The sequence below is a fragment of the Lates calcarifer genome, linkage group LG8 (genome assembly GCF_001640805.2).
Source record: "Lates calcarifer isolate ASB-BC8 linkage group LG8, TLL_Latcal_v3, whole genome shotgun sequence".
NCBI lineage: Eukaryota > Metazoa > Chordata > Actinopteri > Centropomidae > Lates > Lates calcarifer.
In genome coordinates this window covers 14,132,827-14,157,485 of record NC_066840.1, presented here as the reverse complement: position 1 = coordinate 14,157,485, position 24,659 = coordinate 14,132,827, and the positions used below count along the sequence as shown (strand labels likewise).

Genomic DNA, 24,659 nt, shown 5'->3' with positions numbered 1-24,659 from the left:
CAGACTAAGCTATAAACTGAACAGGGGTAATAAATGAAAAAAGCCTATGAATGCAAGTGTGCTTATGCCATTTGTTAAGTCAGCTTCATGTATTGATGTGAAAAATAACAGATGCAGGCAGCTAATAAAGTTGCAGATTATCCTCCTTACTCTTACCCTTACTCTCTTTGTTCTCTGAAATTACTCAGCTGTAAGAAAATAAGCACTTATCCTTCATGATTTTGGGTGTCCTTTTGCTGCATGATTAATAAGTTGAGTACTTAGGTGATGCTAATGTGATATCTACCCATCATTATTTTAGTTTTACTTTTAGTTAGGTTATTAATTATTAACAGACTTTGGTCAATGAGCGTTTGCAACCAAGGCTCAACATTATTAACTTGTTTGGAGAACCAGATGGTTAATGGTTGAATTAAATTGCATCAGAGAAGTTTAAGTAATATGGCCTTTACTGTGAAAGAGCACCTCTGCCTATTTTCAAAAAGGGTATTACATTTTTGTGACCTTACCAGAGGTAGTCATTAATTCAGAAGGTGACCTGCCCCCACTGAAAAATAAAGCAAAATATCACATTAATCCCATGCAACTGAAGCTCCTATTGTTAACATGGCAAACACACAAAATAAGGCTGATAAAATTATCAAGTATTATTCTTAATATTATCACTTGGATATGACTGTTCAATGAGTACTTTAGTTCTGTGGGTGGTGTGTGTTAGCAACGATGTCCCAAGTTAGTCACATTCAGATTCACTGGCCTTTGATTTGAGTTACTTGCAATCTGATACTGATATTGTTCATAAAATGCCCCGATTTGATAATGTATAAATAAGCAACAATGAAGAGTTAAGGAAATAAACATTTGAATGCTTGCAGCACAGTTTTTACAGATAGAAATTACAGCAGACACAGTGAGCTGGATGCCAGCTTGTATGTTAATGCCTTTTCAAGCAGCATTTGTTCAGACCCACCAGTTTTGGATCTGACTGTAATGTATCCAAGTTGGTGTCTCTTCAATGATTTCAGAGGTTTGAGGTGTTACTGCAGTATTTTAGCAGTGAAGTACACAGCTTGCAGATGACTGGGCTTTTGTTGAGTTCCTCTTTGTCCTTGTAGTTTCTGAATTCTAAATGTGCCCAAACATTTGCCTCAGGCCTTGAAGGCACAGGCTTTAGGCTTCTCTAAAGATCTAATTTGTTCTAGAGGATTGGTTGCTGTCTCAAAGTGACCTGTGGAGACTCTAACAGGAGCAGGGTCTGAGATAAATGCTGAATCTAATCTTACAAGCAGACAAAAATCCCTCACAGGTTTCTTGCTTTCACTTGCTCTCAACCCCCCCTCTGCAGCATCACATAACACAGATGCACATAACACAGTGGCTCCCCTGGTTGTACTGTTACATGTAAGGATTGTCATGGATTGTTTATTCAGCTGTACTGGTTGCTGGCAGATCTGGTTGTAATGTAAAGGTGATTAATTGCTGAGATGTTGACAACTTATCCCATGGTAAACAGGAGTGGCTATACAAACCATTTTGCTGTTGTGTACCCATGAAAAGCTGATGCAGCATGTCTTGTGTGTGGAAAACAAGGGGGAATTGAAATATGCATAGATTCAGACAGACATGGACGCAAACATATAATGACCCACATGCACACTCACTTCACAGAAATTTGTGTAACTGTCTGGGGTAGAATATCTTAACTTGTCTTATTCACCTAACTGCATCATCTACACATTTCACTAAGTGGTATTTATTCATCTTCCTCAACTTACTGGATGGCTTTGTGAATCAAATTTGAGCTTCTCATTATAATGTCATAGTATAATTAGATACTAAAATGTGCACATTGTGTGTGCACATTGACACACACCACATACTAATTTTAGCAAGAGTTACCTGTTGAGTGCACTTGTATACAGTGTTACATTTACAGATACAGACACATCTTGAAAGAATATTAAACAGGAGGTCATTCATCCATAAAGGTTACTGGTCCAACCAGCTTTATGCAAGCTATTGCAGTTGTGTTTGCATACAAAATTATTTGGAAAAGGAGACATTATATAACCACCTGTCAAAACACACAGTCACCATATAGAGATTCACTTTATACTTTGGTGCATATAACCCACAGAGAAATCATTAACAATGTTCTTATTCATGCAAGGCTTCTGTGAAAGGCTGTATGTATCTCTGTTTTGTATGAGATCTGTGGTCAGGCAAATGACCTTAGTTGCTTTGACTATCTTTTTTGTGGTTTAATATATGCCAGTAACCACCTGCTGGCCCCCAGCGGACAGGGGTTGAAAAGCTTCTGATGACCTAAAATCTGTAATTTACAAATGATAGGAAAGACATTGTTTGGTATTTTCCTGAATGGTCTACTCTGTCAACCCATTGCTTAACAACAGTTAAATCTCAGGTCATGTTTTCTGTTGTCTTCATCGAGCACACATTTACGAGCAAAACAGGCCTATGTTTTCAAGCTTATTTACTGTAATAGCCTTTATCTGGCAACAGCTGGTTAACATTTGTTTCCATTTGTGGCCTCTGGCAGCCCTTTTAGAATTTACCATGACCCCGTGATTTAAACAATAAAACAACACAATTGACTGCCATTATCAGTCATGGAAGTTTTTCAAGTTGTACCGTGGAACAGACTCATTACCTGATGGCTCTCCTCCAGGTTTGCAATTTCTCTTTTTGTGGGTTAACATGTGATATGATTGCTTGTGACTTTGAGAGAAACACATTTAATCACAGTCATGTGATTAGTATACAGTAATACATGTTTAAACCTCATAGGGAAAGACTGGTGTTTCATGTGGTTTTTAGGTGTGGCACTGTTATGAAAAGATACAAGGAGTCAATAGGTGTGGCTGAAAGATGATGACTTGTCAACAGAACACTCAAAATGTTTGGTTAACAGTTGTTTAATCTAGTTTTAACTTACAGGGCGACGCAAAATAAGCATTTTAATTAAATTAATTAAACATTATAATGACAAAATGTGATGACAAACTTTTCTAATGTGGTGAAAATGTTGATAGATTTATTTAAAGTTCCTCTCATCAGTTCTACATGGCTATAATCTGGATAACTGTGAGTAAGTGGAGGAAGTGCTCCTCTCATATCGTCTTGATCCTCAGGGCACTGCCAGGAAATAAAATGTAAGATCCATAATCATCCATTAAGGAGAGTGTTAAATGAGTTCTTATCTTGCCTTGCCTCTGTGGAAGAAGTCAGACAATGTACAAGAGTAACTAGAGAGTGGGACATGGCATGCTTTACAGTTCTAACCCCATGAGTTTAGAAAGAAGGATGGAGTGAGGAAAATAACGTGATAAGCAGAAAGAGAAGGACAGTCTCAAAGACAAGATGACAAATGCACTGAAAGAGGAATGATAAAGCCAGGGCTTTTAGTCTAACCTGCATGAGAGCTTCACAGCCACTATTTCTTTGTATCTCAAGGGATAGACGGAGGCGGTAACTATGCATTAGCACTACCAGGGTTTAATACCCACTGCGGTCACCATTCATAAATGTGAATGTACTCATGGTATTGTTATGGGCTTTGGGTGATATATGGCAAAGTATCTCGCAATGAGTAGTAGACTGTGAGTTAATGGTGACTATGTGGAACATATAATTATCTGCTTGCATTAGAATGAAAAAGAAAACCAGTTCTTTTGGACACTGAAGATATTGCAAGTAAAAATAACTTCACTCTCACTCACATACAAGTAGGTGCACACACTTTATTCTTGTTCTACTTCCTTGTAATTACATTTCTCACTCGACATGTTTATCGGCTTCTCAGTTTATGATGGCAAACTTTGAGCTTCCTCATGTGGTGATGAGGTATTATGAGGATAATAAACAAAACAAATGAGGCCTAATTACAGTACTCTTCCCACGTATGTGGAACCGAAAGTAATTAACTAGCTGTGTTACTTATGTCTTTGGTTTCAAGTTTGTTTGTGTTTGTTTGTTTTTTTTATTTTTTATTTCAGTTACAAGGAACTGGCCTCTCTCTCCATCCTATTTTATCTTTGCATGGAAGGCCTGTAAAAATTCCCACATAGATCCAAAACTCTGCACACACCCTATGTTTTTGTTTTTAAAATAATAGCATTATTAGGTAAAGATGGGAAATCTCTTGTATCCCCTCGAGACATCACACTATAACCTCAGACAGATATAAAATTATTGTTGTTCTATGAAAGCAAAGAAAGGCCATAAGGATTTTAGTTTTATAAGCAACTAAACACCTGAAACTTACATAAAACTGAATATAATGAAATAACATGTTTTACTTTGTAAACCATTTTTTTTCAGACTGTCTCAGAATTAAAGGTAAAAAGTTCAAATTTCACTATTTGGTCCATCAAGGAAAGCAGCTGAGCCTGAACAGAATCAACTAGACCTCTGTCCTATCAGTTAATGTTCTGTCATAACACCCACAAAAGAAAAGTTCAGATGAGTGACTGGAAACTGTAAAGAAACATTTTTCTAAGATAGCTCAGCTTGAAAGTAGCTTCAGGAAATTGCAAAGAGAGTGGGGAATTCAGGGGAATTCAGCCCACAATAAAATATGAGTCATATTTTAATGCTATAAATTTTCTCCTCCTCCTTTACAAGTGACCCAGAGATTATGATTTTTCTTGTTGCTGAAGTAACTAGACAAAGACAGACTAGACTTTGTTGAATGAACAAAGCTGGTCCATTCTTGGCCGTTGCTCTGACAGCGCTCTTCATCAGGCTCCTCTGTGAGGCTGGTATTGCATTGTTCTGCTGTCAGAACAATGCCTTGCTCTTACTCACTTGCCCTTACTCAGTCCCAGACAGCTCCACTGTACCAGGCAGCCATCATGATGGAGAATGTTCAACTCTTAGAAATTTTTATATATTATATTAAATTTTATATATTTTTATATTTTTTATTTTTTTCAATTCAAAGCTAGCTCACTTTTCCATAACTTAACATTGTACTTGTGGATGATCTGTAAGTGAAAAACGCTGAAAATGTCAAATATGATTCAGCCTAGCAGGAATAAAACAGCGGTATCACAAATGTTAACCTCCATATGTTTTGCCCCTTCAGAAGAGTTGGAGGCTACACTCTCCGATATTCTGCTTGTATATGTGTGACAGCTTTTGTGTGCACGAGTAAGCAAAGCACCGCCAGCGGCTTGGCATACATCATGGCGTATATCTTCTCCCAAAGTGGCTGTTCTGACTGGCCCTTTAACGCAGCTGTAAATCAGACTGCCGGAGGTCTGATTGTAGGGCCACCATCAACACCCCCCCCCCCCAAACTGCAGCACAGGCAACATAGCTCACGTCTGCTGGGAGCTCTTTACATCTGCCAGCTCCCTTCTTCCTCCTAATTATTCTTTATGATCATTGTGTCCACTGGTCTCTGCTGTTCATCTGTCTCACACACAAACACAGACACACCCACCTGTGTCTGCAACATAAAGGACCTTGTAGAGTAGATACCCAAAGGTTACAAGAGATGATTATTTTATTAGAAAAATTACTCACCAGATTTTGATAACTAACCATTTTGTTTCTCTCCTGTGTCCTTCTCTCCTTTGCCACTTTGTCACCTTGTTTGCTGCTCGATCCGGTTTTCAGCACAGCCAAATACAATGTCCTCACCTTCCTCCCCCGGTTCCTCTACTCACAGTTCAGGAGGGCAGCCAACGCCTTCTTTCTCTTCATTGCACTCTTGCAGGTAAGATGTGGTGTTGTTGCTGTTTCTGTGACATATTAATATTAAATCATTGCTCTTCTCAGCTTCAGTTTGTTTCCCCCATTGGTGTGTGGTGAGTGGTCGGTTGTTTTTACTGTTTGTCATGACCTAGACACCATTTCCAAAGGTTATATCTGTAATTTCATATGCACACAGACAAGCTCGCTCACACAAACACACACACACTAGACGTAGTACTTTATATATCCTGATAATGAATAATACATGTAATACTATGTGTGCCTCCTTTAAAAGGAAGCTAGATTTGCCTGCAGGCTCAGCACACGCATTTTGGTCCATTACTTTACCCATCCATACCACTACAGTGTAGTATAGACACTGCATTGGCAAGACGCACACAAATAGTCCAACTGATTTAGAGCTACAAGCAGAATAGAAAGGTGATATGAAAATCTTTAGCATTAAATTTGTTAAAGAAATGAGCTTCTCCTAGCGGAGAGTTTTAGTGTCCAGCTGATTGTCATTTCTTTTGATAACTGCCCAACAACAACCAAAGATCTCAGCACTGGCAGTGCAGTGGTTTTGCTTGTATAGGTCAACATTAATCCCTTTTAAGAACACTTAAAGCCTCAACCACCAATCATCACTACGTGATTCAAAGGAGCCCAAATTTGTGTCTCAGGTGTTCAAAGCTTAGCAAGAAAAAAAAATGATGAGGAGGAAGGCTGCATAGGACGCAGAGTCTGTCTTTACCTATATTCATGCTGACAGACTACCTCACGTTAATGAGAGCTTTGAGGATGGGAAAAGGCTCTATCCAGTGACCTTGAAGTAGCTGCTTTGAAAAGCAGCCAGTGTGAATCTTCATTACCTGCCTTGTCGATTTTGCGACCTTGAATAAAACATCTATGCAGATGAGGAAGAGGGGAGATCTATTTCGTTCAAGTTTCCTTCAAGCAGTATAACAGTGACTGTCTCCTGTGGCTCTGGCCTGGCTTTAATTATGCCTCTATTTGACCGTTAATTTAAGATGCATAAAGAAAAAAAGATTCAGTTGTAAGGAGAGCATTTTGATAGTATTCAGAAAGTTGTTGGTGCTGGATACACCAACAACCAACAACTTTCTGCATTTATTTTTGAGTTGAGTCTATTGAATGCTGTTTAGAATTTGAGGCGGTGGTGGTTTCCTGTCTGGAAACGGGCTACTAAAGCCTACTACTACTGACAAGCCCATGCATTTAATTCAGGTCAAAGTCTGTAGCGCAGCCGTGGTTATCCTTTTAATGGGTGCAGATGTATTTGGCAGCATGAGTGGGTTTGAGACACAAGCTGTTTGAGGTACTGTCTGTACTTTATTTTGAGCCATTAAAGTACCTGGAGATTGTAAAGTCAGCTTCTGCAATATTTCTGTTGACTTAAGATGACTTCATTTTCCCTTATTGTGTCTCTTTTAGCAAATCCCAGATGTGTCTCCCACTGGTCGCTGGACCACACTGGTGCCGCTGCTCTTCATCCTGGTGGTGGCTGCTGTCAAGGAGGTCATTGAGGATCTGGTAAGACAGACTTCAAATGATACTTGAGACAAGTCTTTGTGTTTGATTTCCTCTGAAAAAAAATCTTTCTTCTGACTTGTTCTTATAAGTGGTATTACCTGAGAACCCTCATCTGGCCCAGAAAAACATCATTACTGCAGGAATTAAGACATGCACACATCAGCAGGACCTGATTAGAAAATCAGGCTGTCAGCAAGTATTAAAAGGCTATCAACAAACTTTAGGAGGTCCAGTTTGCAATTGGTTTAAAACAGCCTTTACATCTTAGCTCTCACGTCATGGTCCTCAGTGAATACAGGCAGCATACACATGTTTGCAATGTTTTATTCTTAATTTCCTTCCATTATTACAGTGCAAATATGAATTTTCTAAGCAGTTTTGCCATTAAGATGATATACCACCAATTAAGAAATTCATGAACTTCATGAAATATGCTTTGTTAACTGTTTTATTTGTAAAGTCGGTCACTTATACTCTCCGCAGTGGACATACCTTAACTTGAAGAGACTGTCCCCCCATAGAGAGAATGGGCTTTTGTCTTGTCTCTTACTGTACACTGTGTCCTCTGAGTGCTGACTTGTTCCCTGTGGAGCAGAGAGGAGGCAGTGATGGTTACATGACCACAGCAGGACACTGTCCAACATATAGACACACCGTCAGGCATAGACATACAGACACGCGCAGACTGATTTCAGAGGCCACAGCTGTGCCCACTGCACCCCGAGTACTCTCTCAGTCAATTAACCTAGATGCTGGATGCTCATGCACAAAGGCAGTTAGTATTAACAAAACAAAACAACTCTCTGCCCTCGAGCAAGTCTGAGCTGTTATACAGATGCTTGAAGACAGACAAAGCAATTTATTTAGCCTGATTTCAGTACTATTTTGCTTTGGTTCTTTCTTTTTATTGTATGAATTCTTGTTTGCTGGAAAGTTAAAGGCTTCAAAATATGTTTACTCCCAGTCCATAAGTAATCCACTCAAGTCCATCTGAACTAAGTGAGGGAATGTTGCATTCTACTGTATTGCAGTGACCCTGCAATGCGATCCTCTTTGCAGGTCCCAGTGGACAGTTACTCTATACTATAAGCTTCTATCTCGTGCTGAAGGGACCAGCGCAGCACTTTTTCTTCCAGCCTGTTGTGAAAAACATGGGAACGGAGTGGTGATGACTCTGTCTTTATTGCTGAAGGTCACCTGCACACACGTCTGTTCCCTGTTCTGCGCTGTCCCTCACAAGTTGACCTGACAGGCCAGCATCGACCCCCCAACTTCATGAATCATGCACTATAGACACACACTGTACAGCATGTATCTTACCTTGTTGCTGGCTTTCTCTGCTGCAGCACACTCTGTGGCTGTTTTGTTCTGGGTGGCTCTCTCATCTTAAAATCTTACAATCTGAAACGCAATACTGTGAATCACAAGCTGCAGTGCATTTCAAAATACTGTATCGTGCCCCTTTACACAGTAACACAGTTTCTTAACACTCAGATAGTTCAACTGAAACGGAAACAGCAGTTGAAAGACCAAAGAAAATTTTGCCATTGCCCTTGTGTAGTTAAATCTACTGGCTCACTGCTCACTGTCTCATTAGGTTTATACTGAAGCCATATTAGCAGGTTAATCAAGGTAACATTGCAGATGCTCTACCCTTTTATCTCTCGCTGCTTTCATTTTTTTCCCTCTCCATGGCTGAGGTCTACAGGGGCCTGATACTGCAGTATTTATGCATACCCTCTGTGTGCTACTCGCTCTCCACTGCACTGTGATTACACACATCATATAAATACAGTACATCTCCTTTCCCTCATGTCCATCAGGACAGAAGGAGCAAGAGGGGAAGAAACAGAGAGAATTTGAGAAGGGGCGAAAGGCACGAAGAGCTGTGGAGTAACTGATAGAAATACAATTGGGCTGTTTCTACATGTTTGTGACTAGAGGAGGGTCTGCGCAGCGAGCACAGATAGTATAGATGAATGAAATTAGCTGACAGCTCTTGCACAGGGGGTGATGAATGAGCTTTGTAAAGGTCTCCACCAGCAAACTTTTTCCTGGGCATGGTGCAGCTGGTGAAAGGCTGGAGCCATGTGACACAGCCAACCTATTCATTAGAGCATATTGCAGGGATATTAAATCAAATTTGATTCAACTGGGGGCCGAAAGAGAAGGGTGGGGAGTGGACGGCTGAGAGAGAAAGAGTGACAGTGTAAGAAACAGACACACTGGAATATAAAATCAGAAAGAGGTGGACCTAAAAGAGTGGATGGAAGAAAAGTGCAAGAGAAAACAAAGCCTTTAGAGCGTATTCAGTTTATTTAATGCTTTAAAATGCTTGTTATTCAGGGGGGCTAGACAGTATGGGCTGTGATATTAACGGGTTATAACTGCTGTAGCCATAGATAGATGTTTTTGGGTCTGTAAGGATGCTGGCTTGAGTCCACAGGTCACTGGAGAAATCTGGCCAAGGAGAGCGAATACCTCTCTGCTCCTCTCCTCCATTAGCAGCCCTGTATTGATGCAAGCTACTTCACCTTCCGCTGCTCTGGTTTCTCAGTCAGTGTGCAGCTAGAGGACTGTTTTTTTTCTCCTGTTATGTATAGTACAGTGTGTCAAATTACCCAAATTAGTTTTAAATTGAATTAGAATTAGGCTAAATTCGAGTAGATCTTCAAAGTAAACAGATTATTAGCAGGGATGTGAGTGGATACGTCTTCTCGTTGCTAATCAAGTAACCGCACACGCTGCTCTTAGGAGCTGGATTTTAAGACGCAGTGATTATTTATGTGAGACGGACTCAGCAGCACATTATTACTCAGCGTGATGCTAGTTGACAGGCTGTCCCTTGGAATCAGCTGTTGAAGTCACAGTTGATTGCATGACTGTTCAGCAAACAAGAAGGACATGAGGGGATTTAATACTGCTGATCTGGTCTCACAGAATACACATAGTATAGTTTGTTTAGTCTGTAAGTATGATACCTTACTGTAAAATACTGTATATACTACCTGACTCAACTTCACTAGGGGTACAATGAGACATGCACATGAACATTTATGCTAGTGTAACATTTCTGGTAGTTCAATAATTTTCTAAATCATTTGTTAAATGTTTTCCTGGCATCATTTTCTATCTGATTAAACATATTAAAAGCTGAACTGTTGTATGTGATCATCAGTGGCAGATGGAGTTTATCTAGCTATCAAAGTTTTTTTTTTTTGAGCACTTAAAGATCATCTTGTCCATGTTTCTTTAACACTTAGGTAGAAATAGGTGGAGCTGGACATAAACATGACTAGGTTTTGTGATTCTCATTGTGGATACCAAGACAAAATCTCCATGCTGTCATGTTCCTGTAGGAGTGTTTAGGATAAAGGCATTATTTAAATGCTGTACTGCACGACACGAGTCTGTGCAAAGATCGTGTTGTCATAGTGAGAGTATTCACAGCCGCTGTGCAGTCAGTGCAAAGGTGTTATCTTTCTTCAGCTTGTAACTGCAGACTTAAATCTCTCCATCTCTCTCTCTCTCTCTCTCTCTCTCTCTCTCTCTCTCTCTCTCTCTCTCTCTCTCTCTCTCTCTCTCTCTCTCTCTCTCTCTCTCTCACTGTAGTAAATGGCGCTATACAGTGTCAACTTCTTCAGGCCATTTCCTGCTGTAGAATCAGAAGGGGCTCTTGTAATACAGGACAGTTAGTCTTTGTATGATTAGTTTCTTTGTCACTCAGGGACAGTGCTTCTTCAGGACTATACCTGGGGAATTTCTCCTATTTGGTTTGTATGTTATGTGCGTGTTATGTTATGTGAATTTTGTTTTGTTTTTTTCATTGCAGAAACGTCACAATGCTGACAATGTTGTCAACAAAAAGGAATGTCAAGGTACCGAAAACCATTTCTTTAACATGTTTTTGAATAGGAAAACCAATATGTTACTGTATTCATTGTAGAGGAATTTAATTTGCCAATAAGCAAGTAGATCTTAATAAAAACCTAATTGTCTTAGTTGTAACATGATTAAAGCATTAATGTCAGTTTGTTGTGTTTTCTAACAACTGTGCTCTGTCTTCATCTCTGATCCTTCTTTTCTTGTCTCTTTTACATCCTCTTTCTCTCTCACCATGACCCCCCCCATCTCTCTCGTTACTGACAACAGTATTGAGGAATGGTGCCTGGAAATTGTGCACTGGGAGAAGGTATGTGCGCACAATGTGTCACTTATGGTCGTTTTTACCACTTCACATTTTATACATCTGGAGCACAAAACATATCATTCATTCTACCACTTCCACCATCTATTGTGCTGTTGTCAATTAGGGAAGTCTCACACATACTTTATACACAAACAAACAAACAAACACACACACACACACACACACACACACACACACACACACACACACACACACACACACACACACACACACACACACACACACACACACACACACACTCTCTCTGGTATCCAGCTACTAATTAATCCAGTGTTTCCATGTGGACGGTCATTACACAGCAATGCTGGAGGACAAAGAGCAGCTTCCTCTCTTCCCTCCTAATGAAACAATTTTATTACTGTGTCTGGAACAATTCAGCTAAAACCAGAGGGTGTGGAGAGAACCACCAGGCAGTGCAGAAACAAGGTAGATTTTTACTGTTTAATAATCTGTAATACTGCCTCGTCCATTAGAAAGTATATTCAGCATGTAGCTGTGCAATATAAGCTGAATTTTCCTCTTGCTCTTGGGATATGAGACAGAAAAGAAAAAACATTTATCACATGAAATATTTGTTCTTGTGAACTAAATTAACAGCAGTAGATTTAGTGCCTGTGTAAAACATGGTGCCATCTCAACTCTTATTATTACAGTAGTGGAGATGTAATATATTAAGATGGATACAAATTAGACTAATAGGCCCACAGATAGATGGGAGGATGCACTCGTGATTGCAGAGATAACTCAGTAACATCACACACTTGAGACACAATACGTATCAAGGAAACATGCTAAAATAAGACATGAAATATGTGCTGGAGCGTTACAGATGCTGAAGGGTGGGGTTAAGGGTGTTGTATGACTAGACTGACTGAAACTACACACACTGTTAAAGTGCCTTGTCTGAAGCAGCATGATAAAGAAGCACAGTATTCTGTAACTAAGATATTCGCTAACAAAATACTTGATTCATGCATTGGCTTGGTTTCTGCAGGAAGAATATCACTGTTACTTGCTGCTGCTGCTGATGTGAATGTCCCTCCTCTTTATACACATCAAAATCTTCTCTAAAAAGCGAGGTTTTAAATAATGAATACTTTTTACATCTTCATCATACATATTGTAAAAGCGGCTTCTCTCCCAGATTTCTATTTAGTAACTCTTTCAGGACAGTGTGAATGAGGCCAAAATGAGTAACTTGTTTTTATGTTTAAATTCTGCCAAATATCTAGATCATAATTATTTATAATGAGGCCGGTCTTCATGGTTTTGGGAACAAAGTTGTTTTGCTGTGGTTCATGTATTTTATATAATCCTGTTTCCTCAGCTGTAATAGATTTTCTTTTACAATGTGTGGAACAAAATGTTTGAGTTTCACAGACTTACCCCTGTTTTCTCATAATTATAATCACCTCAGGTCTCACATAAATGGCAACTGTGATGTGATTGACATATTAAACCTGACACATCCTACCTACTCAAACCTACTTAGCTTGCCCATCATTGTCTTTGTGATGACATTATCTTTTGATCTTTAATTATGTAGTGAATCAACATTTTTATGCTACTGATACTTTTGTGTTTATTGCCTGATCACATTTTTAACTGTTAGCTTTTTTTATTGACAACATCAAAAAATAGACTGGCAATGCAGCTAACCATTCACGTGCTTGCTTTATGAAATGCTTGAAAGACATAGCAGTTTTTAGGATTAATGATGTTAATAAATAAATTCTTTTGTACGTATATGCTGAGTGGTTGCATGTTCAGCAGTAATCAGCTGTTTCTTCAGTGTGCATCTGCACTGCTTAACTGTACTTACCTTTTTTCTTTCCAGCTGCACATTTTTACTCCTGATGTTGAACTCATGTTTTCTTTTATGCTGTTTTATAGGCAGTGCACAGCAGTAAACAGTTTATTTTCACAGGTTGAAGTGGCGATATTATTAGAGTAAATGGCCAGTGATTGTCGTTCCTGCGGATGCTGTCATTTTATCATCCAGGTATAGGAGTCCACCCTGCTGCCAGACTGTGGGGGACTTCTCCTCTTCTTTTCTTCCTTCTTCCTTCTTGCTCTCTCTCAGCTCTCCCTAAAGAAATGATGGCTAGATGATAAATAGGGCTGTTGTCAAAGTGGCCTGAAAAATCCTGCATTTGAAAATCAGAATTTGCATTTTTGTTGAGAAATACAAAACTTTAAGAGTCCAGGAAAAGGATGCTATGGATCTTAATGTAACACCCATCATTTCTCTAGGTGGGGCAGTGGTAATGTGATTTTTGGATTAGAACTGACCAATCATGTCAACATGAACCTACCTACCTCCTTCACCTTTTCACAAACCATTTGGGCCTGTTGTAGCAGGGACTTTGTGGCCTAGAATGGTTCTCTGTCCCAATTTTAATTTTTTTTTAATTCAAACTTAGTCAAATTGGTTTCATATTTCTCAAAAAATGCAGACTGGAAAGTTTTTGATTGTGTTAAAAAAATCTTTCTCTGTCTTTCCATTCAATCACGACCTTCCACATCCCACTTTACAATTTCTAATGATAATAATAATTATTATTGTTCACCAGCAATTTCACTACAGTATGATTTTCCAAATGGTTTTGTGAAAAGGAGAACAGATACCCTCTGGTCATACAGGACTGATCATTGTGCTCTTCTCATCTCCCTGGAACTGAAACACTTGTCTCTCTCCCCTTATGTGTTTGCTGTTTGTTTGTCTGTCCGTTGTGTTTTATTTCTTTTACCCTGTCCATCCCTCTCCCTTTTTTTTCCTTTTCTCATCCTCTCCTCCCTCTCTCTGCCCCTGTGCGAACAACTGCCACACCTCCTCTCTCTTGCCCCCTGCTGGTGTGTGGTTGGTAATATCAGGTGGCTGTTGGGGAAGTAGTCAGAGCTGGCAAATGGGGATCACCTCCCGGCTGACCTCGTCATTCTGTCGTCCAGGTCAGGAAACCAGCAACAATACCAACGAAACAGCGGTGGGAGAGATAGGGGCTGTGTGTACCAACTGGAACGAGACATTGTAGCTCTTCCATCACTCCTGATGCCAATGAGAAATGTTTTTATTTTCCACCTGAGGAAGGAAGGAGTCTATGATTATTCTGGCAACAACCAGATATCAAAGTTCCACAGTCAATAAAAACCATGTTCCTTCCCTTTTTTCTACTTTTCCTCTACATTGTGGTTTGGCAGCCATAATATTGGCCATTTGTACAATCATTTTATCATGTTGTGTTTTGTTCATAACATAACATGTACAGTAGATGATTTTCAATGTTGCTGAGGCTGATGTTGTTGAGGCTGAAACCTCTAACACCGCTAAGAGTGAATGGAGACATCAAGTATTACAGCACAGGAGCACATGCTCCTTCTCTGAGATACTTTTTGTTTTTGGATGTGAATATATTTTCCATATCTCTGCCCTTGCATGGCTTGTATGGCACCCTGAATGCCACGATTTTATTTGATGTGACAGTTTGCATGCAGTCACATCCCAAGATGAAAAGGTGAAAACCATCTTGGACTTAGTTTAGTTAACTTTCCACAACATGTTACAGCCATTTGAACGAGCCTAAGTGTAGTTGAGTGATTCACAATCAGTATTGAGACAGTATTATTCTGTCTCCTGGCCATCGCAGCAGACTTCTGCTCACTTCGTCTCATTCAGTGGTTAACAGTAGCAGATTCCAAACCTCTCATTGATTGTGGTTGGGCTTCAGTGTCCGAATCTCTTTTTGATTTTCCCTTCCACCCCGCGTGTGTTTGGACCAGCTTTTGGTTTGAATAAATCACTCTATTAAAAGAGTAGCTAACCAGCGACCCAGCTCACCTTAAGCACCGGCATGCTCTAACTCTCTGTCCCTGTGCCCAGAGTCTGTCAGAGGCCCATTTGTCTGCTCTGTTTGTTGTGCTCGACATGCCTGCTTGCCCATATCACCCCACTTTGGTGTTTTCTCTCTCTCCCCACCCTCTGTCCCTTTGCAGTATATTTTAGCTTTTTTTGAAAGACAGTTAAGCTCTGGGGGTAGCAGCAAACAAAGATGGCATGTCTGCCCTCGGGAAATGCACTGTACATTAACTGGGCAACTTCCACTCAGTAAAACTTAAATGTAGTTTTATGCTCCTGAGTGGCTTTAAGGCTGGCATACAGCATCTTTGTTTGCAGCCTTTTTAGCTATTGTTCTGTTGTAGACCCTTTCCCTATCAGATTTGGCTCAGAAATAATTGAAATAGATTTGACATTACATTAAAGTTTAAAATGATTATGGAGAAATAATCAGTAATCTCTGTTTTAGTGCTGTACTATATAAAATTGTAATCATATAAAATAATGAACTTTTGCTCACATAATGTGATATGTGAGTAAAAAGTGTTTTACTTTTGTGATATTATATTACTATTCCAAGTGTCTGTATCCTTTTCCCTTCACAACAGTGAACCACAGGGTATGTGCTACATTGAAACATCTAACTTGGATGGAGAAACAAACCTTAAAATCAGACAGGTGATTTTTTTTTTATTCTTTATTGTTCATACAATGAGAACAAAGAGGAATCTTCCGAAAGTTTACAACACAAACTGAGAAATAAAAACATCACTGTAATGCTGCTGTGACTACACCAACAGGGTCTCCAGTTGACTGCAGACATAAAGGACATTGACAGCCTGATGCGTCTCTCTGGGCGGATGGAGTGTGAGAGCCCAAACCGCCATCTGTACGAGTTTGTTGGGAACATCCGTCTGGATGGACACAGGTGGGCTGCGTTGCAGAGCTCCATTGCTGGCTCTCTGCCCCTCTTAGGAACTCAATAGCCCATTAGCTAAGAGCAGAGCCAGTGTCAGTGCATTATGAGGGTTTAGGGATTATTTAATCTTTCTGCTGAATAAATGAAAACACCTGCTTCAGTGATATTTAATTATGAATTTGTTTGGAGGCTTTGCCATTGTTAGATAAATGCATTATACTGTGTGCTGTATGCCTCCTCTTAGCTTAATTCAAGGAGTGTAGGACAATAAAGCTCTCCTGAATAAACATTGTTACCAGGAGCTATCCTTGGCTTTTTTGTCTCATAGTCTGTCGCAGCTTCACAAAATGCTAATGAACTAGTTTGTATTGTTATGTAATGTCAGGATAGATTGCTTAGTGTTGTTAATTATTGGCTACTGTTGGTATTGGCATATTTATCAACAAGGAATCAGGTTTAGGGGTTAAAGTTGATAATGGAAAGCTTGTAATAAGTTGATTTTATGAAAAGTCAATATATTGGTTGTAAATTGTAAAGGCGTCAGCCATCACTGTTGATCAAGGACAACAATAACTTCATTGTCTTCTAAGACACATTGTCAATCTTAATTATCATTCTGTTGTGACACATGTTCAAATATACTCATGCCAGTGATGTTTCTCACTACAGCACAGTACCACTGGGTCCTGACCAGATCTTACTGAGAGGAGCCCAGCTGAGGAACACCCAGTGGGTCCATGGCGTGGTGGTCTACACTGGCCATGACACAAAACTCATGCAGGTAAAGCATGTTTGTATTGTATTTGGAGGGTATTACTGTATATGCAGTTATATAAACAAGTTAACTGAAGAAAAAGCTCAGTCTGGTAAACTGGTGCTACTTTATTTAAAACATTTTTATGTAGCTAAATTTGTTTAACCAACAAATAACATTAGGTTTTTTTAATGTGACAGGCTTTGCGTGTCTGTATGCACAGTATGTCACCAGAGTTTAAATATAGAGTGTTATAAGGGTTTAGATATATGAGGATGTTTTTTCAGTCTATTTGAACATGTTTTGTTGTATCATCGTTTTGAGGCCACAGAAACAGAACAACACCACGAGCCATACTTCTCCATTTTTTTAAAACCACAACTGTCTTGTCATGTGTTTACCCAGAATTCTACTCGGCCTCCTTTGAAACTCTCCAACGTGGAGCGCATTACCAACTTTCAGATCCTTGTGCTGTTTGGCTGCCTGTTGGCCATCTCGCTGGTCTGCTCCATCGGCCAAACCATCTGGAAGTACCAGTACGGCAATGATGCCTGGTACATGGATCTCAACTGTAAGAGTCCCAATAGTCCACGCTGCACCTCTTATTCCGCATATTTTGTCTCACTTGTCCATATCAGCTTATTTCTTTGTCATTTTAAGTTCTAAATGCTGGTATGTGTTGTGTCATTTTTATGTTGCCTCAGTTAAACTATGTTTCGCACTACAAGTGAAATATGTGGCAATGTGGGAATAAGTGAATTCCCTGTTAACTGAGAAAAGACAGCTGTGACATGCATAGATGTGTTGTGAATGAGTGAAAAAAGAAATGGTTGAATATCACTGCGCTGCTGTACTTTTTTGTTCCTTTCTAATGTTCTGTTTGATTTTGTTGTTTTCTTTGTTGTCGTTTTTTTAACAGCTCCAGGTAACAACCATTTAAAAGCCTTGGCCATCCGTGAATGACCCTCCCTTACTAACCCCTTACTGAAGCTCTGCCTTTGCTAAGCAAATGAAGCCCCCTACCCTCGCCCCCTATATGGTTGCCCTACTTTGTATGGGCCCATGCCATGGACAAGCACATACCAGGGATCCAACAATAGGTTTTTCCCCTCCAGCTCTCTTATACCTTCGTCTAGTTATTTTCAGTGCTTGATGCAAACAGTGTCTCACTTTTCCTCCATTTTTTTGTGCCACGTTAAACGCTTTGCAGTTCCCAAGCTTCAGACCCTCATCTTATTTTTTTACCCCGCTCATTCTTTATAAGAAATGAATAGCAGTATTTACTTTGACTGCAAGGGATATGAGGTTGTACTCAGGAAGCTTTTCATAGCGGGGGGCTTATATGTGTTTATTGCTTGAACAAAACATGTGGTGCAACCCAAGGGGCAAGAGCTGACATTTTCTAAATGCCTCCGCCGCCTTTGTTCCTTGTGTGGAATTTTCAAAGGACAGACGAGAGGGGAGGGAGGGGGAGAGGTGAAAACCTGTTTAGGGTTTACATGTATTCTCAAGCCATTATAGAAAGTGACTCTGTTTTAAGCTATTATTACAGACATTAGCACAATACAAAAATAAATACGGGCTGCTCAGTTTCTGTCTCACGTGATGAAGTTCTGAACCTGGTATGCAAAGTGATTATCGTGACACTCTGGCCATTACTCTGTACCCTGATAGGCCTGTGTAGGAGAGGTTGTGCCCTGGTCAATTTAAGGCTGCATTATGACTTACACTGTCCCTTTAACATCAGATGTTGCATTGGCTCCTATTGGTTTTGTAAGGGTTTTGACATTGTCCTCAGTGGCATTAAAACCCACACCTAAAAGACCCTATATTACACTGGCAGTGTAAGTCATAAAGCAGGCGTCCATCTTGAGGACTGACTGTACTTCCATAAGGAGTTTGTTGAGGCTCTGTCCAGTGCATATTATCCAACCTGTGACAAAAGAGAGAGGTGGGGAGATTGTCAAATCTTAAACATCCCATTTACTGACACCACTTTATTTTCCTAAATTTTCGCAACTTCACTCACTCACCAACATTTCGACGACAAATGCTGACGGGAACAGAAGAGTCAATGTTAGCCCCACCACACATTACAGGGGCTCATATGTCACAGAAGCCTGCCATTATGCATGCCTTGTGAATAATTAATTTGACTTTGACCCTTTGCAAAGTGCTGACACTGGCCACTGCTGGCATTTAGCCTATACATTGTGACAACCTGACTTTGACATTGAATTATTATTATTATATTATGACTATCTTCTGTTGGTAAACTGCTGATGTCTTTACCGACAGCATGATAAAAGTTTTTTTTTGTCCCACCTCTGCTTTTAGGAGGTGTGGTCCTGTCACCCTGTTGTATACTGAGCATATAAAACCAATGAAAAGTTCATTTAGAATGAAGGTTAGAAGGTTAGATCAGCTCAAATTCTTTTTGCTGTTACTTCACAGTGACATATACTTAAGATAAGACAACAGGTGTACATTTGCATTTGTGTGACTTGTGCATGTCCTGGTTTGCTTTGGTTTGAGTTTTATTTCTTTTAATGACTCTCGACTGATCCAACACCGTATCAGGCCCTAATCTGATAGCAGAATTTTTGCATAATGTCACATAACAGGCTGGCCACTAGAAACGAGTGAAATGAGGTGATGTAGTGATCATCAATAACATCCAAACTTTTCTGCTGGCATAATCCACCCACTCTTTTCCACTCCTTGTTGGTTGAGAATGTGCTATGGACTGAATCTCCCTCCTTTGTCTTGAGAGCATCCAATACGTTTGTCTTCCTCCCCACTTCTGGAAAAAAAAAAAGTGTTTCCTTCCTATATGTGTTGTTTGTAGCAGTAGCTTCCATTCTGCCACTTCCTTTGTGCCATCCAGTTTTTTGTTTTGCAATCGTTCGGTCATGGGGAAGGGCTCTCCCTCTCAACCCGCAATGCTAAGATCAAGGCTTGGGTTGAGGAAGGTAACATTTGCACCTCCTGCAAGCTGAGGAAAGGTAAATCACATCCCTCCTGTTTTCATGTTTGGTGTCAGTGGGGTTACACATTGATCATTGCCAATTGTTTGGGGCTTTCGGGGGAACCAGCATCATTTTGCATAGTGCTTTGTGGAATTCATTGCCTGGATCATGCTGGATGCCAAGGCTGCTGCTGTGACACTAATGACATTTGAGATACTCCTGTCCCTGTTCGCTACTTTGAATCTTTGGGACATTAAATTGGACTGCTAATCGGTTGAGTTGTAAGAGGATGAGGTTGGGTGGAAGAAATGGTTAATTCCAGCTAATGCATGACGTTAGCCAAAACGTTCTCTGGATTGGGATAATGTTGATCATTGGCTGGAAGTAGCTTTGGGCATTTTCATTTAACTAACTGATCTTTACGAACCATCATTGATGAGTCTCCTGTGTATCACTCCCCCTCTGTCCAAAACTCGTCCTCTGACAGATGGCGGGGCGGCTAACTTTGGCCTCAACTTTCTCACCTTCATCATCCTGTTCAACAACCTGATCCCATCAGTCTCCTGGTCACACTGGAGGTTATCAAGTTCATCCAAGCTTTTTTCATCAACTGGGTGAGTTCAAACTACTAAACTCTAGTTTGAGATAGATGCTCTGAAACACTTTTTTTTAAGTATGTGTGTGTTTTACCTCATTGTTAACGTGCATTACAAAAGCAAACATACTTGCAGCACAGTGCATGTGACTTGTTTTAGGATTTTATGCTATGAGCACAAAATATCATTAATGAAAATGCCGTACAGTTAATCACTAGATAAACAAAGCAAGGAGGGTGGTGACTGTTTAAACACAGAGCACTGTTCTGCAGTTAAAGCTGTTATTATATCAACAAGAGATTGAATGACATAGTGATGAATACGGAGAGGTATTATGACTATTTTGATTTATTGTTGTTGCTTTCATTGTTTCCAAACCCTGCAGGCAGCTTTTTTCTTTCAGCAAAAGAAGCTCTAAAAACTTGCTGTGCACTACCTGCCCAACACAGAACGGAAGTTAGCAGCTAACTTATGAGCACAGTGGAGTATTTAGCAACTAAAGAGACAGATATTTCCCTCAGGGACAGGTAGAGACCAAAATGGAGCTAAAAGGAGAGTGAATATTGAACTTTGTTAGGTCGATACAAACACGACTCAAAATGAATACTGATGTCGCTGTGTGTCTGCTTGATGCCTGAAGAAGCCACTGTTTGCCAAGACATTCACCATATCACCTTTATATGGTAGTGTTATGTTTACAGCTTGTTGCACTGCCCCCAGGTGGCCAAAAAGTGATTATTACAGGTTGAAGAACTGGATATGTATGAATAACATGGTTAACATGATCCACAGAATATTTTTAACAAAACACAACATATGAATTGAAATCTGTAAAGAACGCTGCATAGCCAAAACATGTGTAAAACCTGACTGACATGAAGCATCCCAGTGAGCACCTCAAATATTGTGCTCTTGCAACTAGTGTCACAGCCCGGCTCGACAACTGTGGCAAGAGAGGGAGACGGCACGAGTTGGCAGATTGAAAACCAGCAATTTATCTTTACAAAAAAAAGAGAGAATAACCAAACACATGAACAACCAAACTAACAAAAAGAAAACGGCAGCTGCCACCACGGTCGGCCAGGACCAGGAACCATCCTCCAAGCTCCCAGCCCCCCATCGGACTCCAGACTGAGGGTTAATATAAGATGGAGCACACACTGGGCCCAGGTGTGGCTCAATCAGCTGATGACCCTCCACCCTACACCTGTAGCAAGAAAGAAGTAAAAGGAAAACAACAGGGACACCTAGTGTCCAGGTGGAGGAGTCGTCACACCCCCTCCCATAAAAGAGAGGTTCCTATCAGGAATCTCAACAACCAACAATTACATTGGCTAACAACCAACCCATAGCTAATGACAGTAATACAACTCATTTTTTTAATAATATACTTACACCACAACAATACACCTTATTTCTGCCAACTCTGAAGATTTGCAACTATTGAGCTTAGTTTTTGTTTTTTTTTTCCCTCTTGATACCACCATACTCACCAGACCTGGAATAATCTCTGAGCCAACCCCACCACTATCCACACTGCAACCCAGCAACCCCGGCGCCTGGGGAAGCAATTTAAGAGTGACAGAAGGGGAAAAAAAAGCAGGAGACCAGAGGTTACCACAGACATGATAAGCATTTTCAAGAGCAAGGAGCTCTGGACAATGCGTCAGCCACAACATTCTCAGGTCCTTTGATGTGACGTATATCTAAGCAATAGGATTGCAAAAACAAAAACCATCGCATCAGTCTGCGATTGGGACAAGGTAACGAATGGAGAAAAACAATAGGATTATGGTCAGTATAGACCACCAGAGGAACACCAGAATCCACATAGACGTCAAAATGCTGCAAGGCCCACACCAGAGCCAGAGTCTCCTTCTCAATCACAGAGTAATTCAACTGATGCGAGTTAAATTTCCGAGAGAAGAAGCTCACGGGACGCTCAACACTGTTGTCATCTAACTGGATCAGCACAGCACCAGCACCTACGTCACTGGCATCCACCTGCAGCTGAAACGGGCGATTCAGACAGGGTGCTGCAAGGACAGGAGGTGAACAAAGCACAGACCTAACATTGTCGAAGGCCGTTTGGCAAGAAGCTGACCAGATATATTTTACTCCGGCTTTCAACAAGTCAGTCAAAGGGGCCACTACGGTTGAAAAGTTTTTACAGAAACTGCGATAGTAACCCACCAACCCTAGGAAGCGCATAAGCTCCCTCTTAGTGGTAGGAACTGGATACTTCTCTATCGCAGTTACCTTAGCACGCACCGGCCGCACCTGCCCTTGCCCCACTACCTTTCCAAGGTAGGTGACTGTCGCCTTGGCGAACTCACACTTCGCCAGATTGACTGTCAAGTGTGCATCACGAAGTCGGTCAAACAGCTGTCTAATACGGAGGACATGATCCTCCCAGGTATCACTATAGACAACTACGTCATCAAGATACACCGCACAACCGGACAGCCCAGATACAACCATGTTCATCAGACGCTGGAACGTCGCTGGCGCATTACGCAACCCAAAACTCATCACAGAGTATGCGTAAAGACCAAACGGAGTGATAAAGGCAGATATCTCTCTAGCTCTCAGTGACAGCGGAACCTGCCAGTACCCCTTGAGCAAATCAAATTTGCTAACAAAACGCGCTGAGCCCACCTGATCCACACAATCTTCCATCCGTGGAAGTGGATATGCATCTGGCTTCGTAACCCCATTTACCTTACGGTAGTCCGTACAAAACCTCGGGCTTTTGTCTGCCTTATCCACCAGCAGGCAAGGGGACGCCCAGCTGGAAGAAGATGGTTCTGCAATTTTGTGATCGAGCATATATTTTATTTCCTTTTCCATCACCCTCCGTTTTTCCTCTGACACTCTGTAAAAGCGCTGACGGATAGGCTGCGCATCACCCACATCAATGTCGTGTTCAATCAGGTGTGTGCGGGTTGGGACATTATTAAACAGACACAAGTACTTGTGAATGAGAGCAACCAGCTCAGTGCCTCGCTCCTTGGGCAAGTGCCCCAGCAAAAACTCCAACTTATCCAGCGATTCGGAGTTGTTTAGCCGGCCTGTCAACAGGCTCTCATCAGGTGCAACCACCCCATCATCCTCTAATGATGGCTCAGCCACAGATCGCTGTCTCCCTACCGCATCTGCCGCTAGCACAGGTCTTATAATATGCTGCTGCACAGGGTCCCCCAACCCACCAGACTGCAACCCCTGATGCAAATAAGGCTTTAATAAATTTACATGGCAGAGCTGAGTCTTACGTTTACGCTGAGGTGTTTCCAACAGATAATTTAACTCGGAAACCTGGCGCAAAACTGTGTATGGACCCTGAAATTTCGCCTGGAAAGGAGATGTTACCAGTGGCAACAAAGCAAGAACCTGATCGCCAGAACTAAACTGCCGTTTTTTCCGTTCGGCGATCATAGAGCTGCTTCATTTTATTCTGTGCAGAGACTAAGTTCTTCTTAGCCCTCTCCCCAGCCATATACAACCGATGCCGGAACCCATTAACAAAATCAAGCAGATTTACAGGGGGTTCAGACTGTCCCACGTGGTCATACAACAGAGTCAACGGCCCACGGACTCTATGCCCAAACACCAAGTCATTGGGGCTAAATCCGGTGCTTTCCTGCACCACTTCTCTGGCCGCTAACAACAGCCAGGGCAGTCCCTCCTCCCAGTCCTGATCCAGCTCAACGCAATACCCACGCAACAGAGACTTAAGGGTCTGGTGAAATCGTTCCAGCGCCCCTTGGCTCTGAGCATGGTATGCTGAAGCCTGGTTATGCTTCACCCGGAGCTGTCTCAGAACCTGAGCAAACAGGTGAGACGAGAAGTTTGAGCCCTGGTCACTCTGGATCACCTTGGGAATCCCAAAAATGGACATAAATTGTGTCAGTGCCCTGACTACAGACTTGGCAGTGATGGTGCGTAAAGGATACGCAGCTGGATATCTGGTGCTTTGACACATCACTGTAAGCAAGTAGCTACTACCAGACCTGGAACGTGGCAGAGGCCCGACACAATCTATTATCAAGTGTTCAAACGGCTGCGTCATGGCTGGTATGGGGATCAATGGAACTGGCTTAACAG

General features: G+C 41.1%; 1 protein-coding gene across 1 annotated transcript in view; it reads left to right on the top strand.

The window, feature by feature from the left end:
* Nucleotides 1-5,620: 5,620 nt before the first annotated feature.
* Nucleotides 5,621-24,659, top strand: part of atp8a1 (ATPase phospholipid transporting 8A1) — a gene marked incomplete at its 5' end in the record, with an annotated part of 39,360 nt that continues 20,321 nt past the window's right edge. The window contains 13 exon segments of the mRNA XM_051072607.1: nt 5,621-5,743; nt 7,177-7,275; nt 11,108-11,153; nt 11,428-11,445; nt 11,448-11,467; nt 14,360-14,383; nt 14,385-14,434; nt 15,926-15,995; nt 16,118-16,245; nt 16,906-17,017; nt 17,396-17,561; nt 20,447-20,506; nt 20,509-20,573. Coding sequence (XP_050928564.1) covers nt 5,621-5,743; nt 7,177-7,275; nt 11,108-11,153; nt 11,428-11,445; nt 11,448-11,467; nt 14,360-14,383; nt 14,385-14,434; nt 15,926-15,995; nt 16,118-16,245; nt 16,906-17,017; nt 17,396-17,561; nt 20,447-20,506; nt 20,509-20,573 — 981 coding nt within the window.